This window comes from Pseudopipra pipra, chromosome 5 (assembly GCF_036250125.1).
Source record: "Pseudopipra pipra isolate bDixPip1 chromosome 5, bDixPip1.hap1, whole genome shotgun sequence".
In the NCBI taxonomy this organism is placed as follows: Eukaryota; Metazoa; Chordata; class Aves; order Passeriformes; family Pipridae; genus Pseudopipra; species Pseudopipra pipra.
The window spans coordinates 49,822,058-49,828,057 of NC_087553.1; the positions used below are offsets into that span (position 1 = coordinate 49,822,058).

Below are 6,000 nucleotides of genomic sequence, written 5' to 3' on the forward strand. Positions count from 1 at the left end.
CTTTATCTTTTTCCTTCATATTAAAAGAAAATCTGAAAGGAGATTGTACCTGAACAAATTTAACACCATCTCCATGACAACCAGCTGATTAATCGCTATTGGTCTGGCTTTGGTCCTCTTCAGTGAACTGATACTCCCCAGTTTTTTTTTTAACATATCCTCTGTGTTTTCTATGAAGGTCATTTATTTAGTGACAGTATGACTTTGTGAAAAACAGCCTTTTAATGCAAGCAACAACTTTCTTTAAAAGCAGGTTAATCTTACCTGTGGTTTCCTCTCAGTTTTACTTCCTGCACAGTAGTAGGGAGTTTTGGAGGTTACGGGTTTTTTTCTCCATCTTGCTTTTTCTGATATTTCAGTTTTCTTTTGAGCATAAGTGTTCATTAGTACATTATGAGTGTGACTAGTTGAGGCTTAGGACCTTGTGGTACAGGTATATCCAAGCTAAGTGTTGTATCTAAGTAGTATAGTAAGCTCTGAGCCTCTGTTGCTGCATTGCTGAAGTATTCATACTTTCTGGTGTTAAGTCATCACTGCACTACCCTGCAGTCAAGAGTTTCTGCAATGTTAGAGGTATTTTGAATCAATCAAGATACTTGTCATAGCTACTGCATAATTTTTTACATTTATAAATTTGTTTAGAAGGCCTGAGAATAGTATAACTGTTGCAAGTAATTGCAAGTTTTCCTCTATGACAGAAGTAACAGCCTGTGAACTGTAAGAACATAACATCTATAGAACATAACATCTGTAGGTGATCAGACAATTGCCCATGTGGCTCAATATCCTGTCATTCCTAACAGCCTCTCACAGAAGATACCAGTGATAGACAGGGAAAGGGTGAGATTGTGCAGGATATTTTCCCCAGAACATTTTCCCAATCTTCACCTGTCTGTGGCTAAAGAGTTCAAGGTTTGCAAGCAGTAAAAAGAAGAATGAAAGCTGAGGCTAGGAAGGAAGTATTTCTCCATCTTCTGTTTTTAAGTTTTCACACGTTTGGTTCCAATCTTTGTGTTTACCTGTCATGTCTCATGGATATATTAATTGTTTGAAGTTATTCCATATATTTACTCTTTGGGCGCCATATTTTTTGCAGATGGTTTGTGGGACACCTTAATTGTCTCATATAATTTCGTAGTACTTATAAGACGTGGATATTGATGTTCAGGTGTAGTTATGAACTCTATGGAATATTAAAGTAGTACATTAAAAGGTTTGCCAATAGATTTGTATAGAAAAGAGATAGAAAAATCTGTTTTGACTGAATATTTTACATACTGTTGAAAGTAAGAAATGCCTATAACATGCTATTATGCTGCTTCTAAGGTGCGCATAAAACAATACAGAAAGTAAAAATGTTGAGGCAACTCTTTTATTTTCCTTCATAATCACCAAGTCAACAAAACAGATTTAGAAGGGTGAGATGCACTGGGAGAGGCTGAAAATAATTTTAGGTAATTTCCCTCACTAGCTGTTTTTCTAATTTTATTATTTTCAATCTGTGTAGAAGAAGTTAAAACTGAAGATAATAGATACAGATGTTTTACATAATAAATGACTAGAGAAATTTATCTAAGCAGATGTTTTGTACTTGGGATTTGCATAAAGGGAAGTGGTGACAAGAAACTTGCACCAAAACCAGTCCTGAAAAGATGGGAAACATTTTTTGTGGTGTTAGTTTATATCTAGTCTGAACAATTTTCATTCAGCTACTTATTTGACATAGTGATATATCTGGATTTACAATAACATATTAATTATTTTCTCTTTTTTCTTTCCTTTTTTTTTTTTTTTTTTTTTTGGGTATTTGTTTGTTCATGATGTGCTACTGAACTATTACATATGAAGATTGCTGTGTTCACTGTATCCTGGCTTGCTTGTTCTGTGAATTTTTCACCCTCTGTAACATTGTTCTGGGACAAGCATCCTGTGGCATCTGCACATCAGAAGCCTGCTGCTGTTGCTGTGGGGACGAGATGGGAGATGACTGTAACTGCCCGTGTGATATGGACTGTGGCATAATGGACGCATGTTGTGAATCTTCAGACTGCTTGGAGATCTGCATGGAATGCTGTGGGATCTGCTTCCCATCATGAAATATTTATCCCTTTTTATTTTATTCTCTGTAAAACTGGAGAGCTTTTCTTTAAAAGCATTTAAAGAAAGACAAGGTAAGATTTTCACACAACCAACTGGTATTGCACTGCTAATTCCCTTTATATAAATGTTTTTTTAAAAAGTAATCCTCAAATCTGTATTCTAACGCAGGTTGTATAGTTTTGTATGTGAAACTAAAGCTACATTCCAGCTTCCTTTTGTCTTTGCAAATGGAAGACTTTGTTGAAACCAATTTATAGGCCTGATACCACAGGCTGTATGAAGGCAAAATTTTCATTTGAATTGAGTGATAGGTTTTGGTCAGAGAACAGACTGCAGAGCAAAGCCTTAAGTATTTGCCTTTACCTACTTTAGTGTTTAAACACTCAAATGCCTCCATGCATAACGTGCCTTTACAGACTTTCTGAAAATCAAAACATCTTTATTTCTATCTCTTTGGGTTGAAAGCAACTTTGCTCTATTATTTTAAGCTTAATTCAAAAGCCAGCATCAGAAATCTATTGTTGGTTTTGCTACAGTGGTCAAGTTAGCAATATTTCTTTTGTTTTTAATATCTTATTGGTTTGAGAGAGAGATTCCTGGTATTTTGCATTGTCAATATTGATACTATCAAAAAAACTGTAGTCAAGTGTAAGTTTTGCGATGGACTAGAAGAGTACCAGGATTTCTTTGTTATCAATCAGGACAGAATAGAGAACTTATTTTTTACTTCAGTACTATTATTACTTGAAATGCTTCTTTTTAGAGAGAGACTTTTGAAATCTGTCTAGACATGACATATATCTTTAGAGTAACAAACTAATAGACTAACAAATCTTCAAAATTTGGTTGTAAGGGGGAAATTATTAGAAGTTAACTCAAGAATCTCAACCTGTGCATTAAGTGGCCCAGTCAGTGTTTGTGGCCTTAGAGCCAGTGTCACAAAAGTTAGTATTTATTTCTTCACTCTGTGAGAAAGATCCACAGAGGGTAGCAGAATTTAAACCAAATTAAATTAAACTCACTTGACTAAGGAATTCTGTCATTGAATGCAAAAAGCAAGTGAAAAAATGTTTATTCTCAAATACGTTTTAAGTGTTATTTTAAAATAACTGTATAAAAAAGGACATTTTAAAAATGTATGATAGCCTTTGAAAATAAAAGGACTGGGATTTAAAATGTTTGAAAAATACAGTTAGGATCTGTTGGACAACCTTTTCCCTATTATACCATCAGGGTTTTCCAAGAAATACCTCTCTTTGTAATTGTAATTGTGAAATGAATTTTTTTCAGCACATAAAAAGGTTTATCACATTCCCAGATTTAGGTAATCGAATACCCATTTTCTTTACCACCTGCTAGTTTCTTCCCTCCATGTCTGTAGCTTGTGAACTTTTCTGTGTAAACCACCTACACATCTTGATCTCACGTACTTAAACTTTCCTATCCACACTTCAGAATTCCCATTTGTAGATTGCTAGATCTCATAAATTTAGGCCTTGTTACAAGAATCATCAATAGCCAATAGCATATTTGTGTTGAGTGAATTGACCATAAATGTCTCTTTATTCTATAGTGAATTCAGTTTATGCAAATGTGACAAGCTAAAGATCACAGGAGTGTGAAGCTAAATCAACAAATTGTCTGATATTAACCAAAGCTTCTTCTTGTGAACACTGGCTAGTAGTGCCTACTACTGCAAGTTATCACTGAAGGTAACATAACCAAATCCTCAACTATACTGGGGAGCTGGGAAGTGTTACATTTTGCCTTAACATATGCAATATTGTGGTGTATTCTGATGCAATGTGGATTCACCTGCAGAGGGTGTCCTACTCTGTTTTTTATGGTTACTACAAGGATTATTTCTTATTATGGGTTTTTTTCCCATATATTGGGCCAGATTCTGATCTGCTTGGCATCAACTACGCGCATTTCCATTCATGTCAGAATTTTCCATTGGTTTAGCTCCAGTTAGAGAGCAAAAAAATATTATGGTAATAGGCAGGCTAATAAGGAATCACATAGTTAAACTGATAAATTCCCAGTGCTCAGAATCTGACCTATGGGGCTCAATTATGACTCCTAAAAGTCTGAACCACATTGGGAGGGGGGAAGAGGTGCCTTGGCTGAGTGGCATTGCCTGGAGCCGTTTTACCTTTGTAAGACATAATGCCTCTGGGGAAATTGGGGGCATCACAGTAAGCACTGGGACTCAATGCACCTTGGGAAAAGTCGAGACAGTGCTTTGTCCATTGTAGGTCTGTAGTTGACACCGTCATGGTGGGACATGTTCTCTGGGGCTAACCAGCACCATGAACTGTCTTTCCTCATGTCCTTCTGGTTGCAGAGAGGTGAATTATGGCTGTTTCTTGTCTGAATGTGCCTTTGGGGGCAGAGAACTGGTCTTCCAGACTCTTGTCCTACCCCAATATCCATGCCAGCTGGAGCAGTTCCAGTTTTGTGCTTGGAAAACTGCACATTTGTATACGATGCTTTAAAAATACTAAATCTTACTAAACGTTACTTTTACCACAGGATGATATGGTTTAAAAAAAAAAAAAAAAAAGAGAGAAAATACCAATCTAGGGAGTCCTTTTCCTGTGTAAAAGTTATCTATACAGTTTGGCCTGTACAAACCCTTGTTTCTACTTATAAGGGTTCTACTCATAAGGGTTTTTAATTTGTCAGAATTATGAAAACCTGGGAAATGTATTTTTTTTAAGCATTCACTTCCATTACTGTTAAAATACAAATAATAATTACAAAAACTTGGTTCGTGCATATATGCATATGTGTTCATACTCTGTCACTCACATGGATGCACACATGCAGACATGTCTTTTCCCACTTCATTTGTGAAATACTAGGAAGTGAAAATAGTGTTATTAAACCTCATAGTGATTAGAAGTATCAAAGTATTACAGACAATTGAAAAAAAATAAAAAATTGTGTGTTTTGTTTGACATTTAAATGCAATCTGCTACTGTTTGTCATAGAGATATTAGCACTTTTGGAAAATGTATCTTTGTAGCAGAGAATATTAGCATGTAGTTTAAGGAATTCCTTTCTATATTTATATTCTTAAATTCTGTTTTGTAGTTTTCACTCTATAAACAATCTTGTAAGCACCTTGTGTAATTAAAACAAGCAGAATTAGGAGTCAAATGTGAAAATAGAGTTTAAATAAAATTAAAATATCAGAACTTAATTGTCTATTTTATAATAGTTTTTGTAACTTGTACAGTGTTTCAGTATATAGTTCTGCAAACCGGCCCATTTGAAAAACTTGCTGTTTGTATTTTATATCAACTGGATGTGCTACTTACAAACACTATTTTGAAATAAAGATCTTTATTTTGAAACTTTGGGATATATTTTTCTTCTAATCTTGCATTGTTACTCCTCTGAACATTAATTTCATATAATTTCATGTCTATTTGTGGTTTTTCTTCCATTATGACACTTCCTCAAGGTGTTATGTTGGTCTTTGAGTGATTTACAGAGAGGGTGAACCAGTGTGCACAAGTTGTCTTACAGGTGGAGCTAAGCCAACTCAGGTTCTGAAAACAAGCTGAACCAAGAGTGTAGTCGGTTCATAGTATTGCAGAAGACATACTACGGTCTAATTGTCTATGTGGCTGGGAAACAAAGGCTTGCACACAGTACCACTGTTTTAAATTAAGGTATGTTTTTAAAATCAGTTAGTTTAAACACAGATGGAGTAGACTTCCAACTGTGATTTAACCAAAGATTTTTTTTCATGTTGTCCTAAGCTGTGTGAACATGCTTATGTTACTTTAAAACTGCAGAAACTGCATGTCTACAGTCTTTTACACTAATTTTTCTATGTCTGTTTTAAATTTATTGAAAATTCTACCATGTCTGTGTATATGTGGGCCC

General features: G+C 35.0%; 1 protein-coding gene across 6 annotated transcripts in view; it reads left to right on the forward strand.

Moving 5' to 3' along the window:
• Positions 1 to 5,462, forward strand: part of MDFIC (MyoD family inhibitor domain containing) — a 53,255-nt gene extending 47,793 nt beyond the window's left edge. For all 6 annotated transcript variants that reach the window (XM_064656027.1, XM_064656023.1, XM_064656024.1 and 3 more), the window contains one exon: positions 1,849 to 5,462. In XM_064656027.1, coding sequence (XP_064512097.1) covers positions 1,849 to 2,096 — 248 coding nt within the window. In that variant the 3' untranslated portion in view covers positions 2,097 to 5,462. The remainder of the gene's footprint in view (positions 1 to 1,848) is intronic.
• Positions 5,463 to 6,000: the final 538 nt, after the last annotated feature.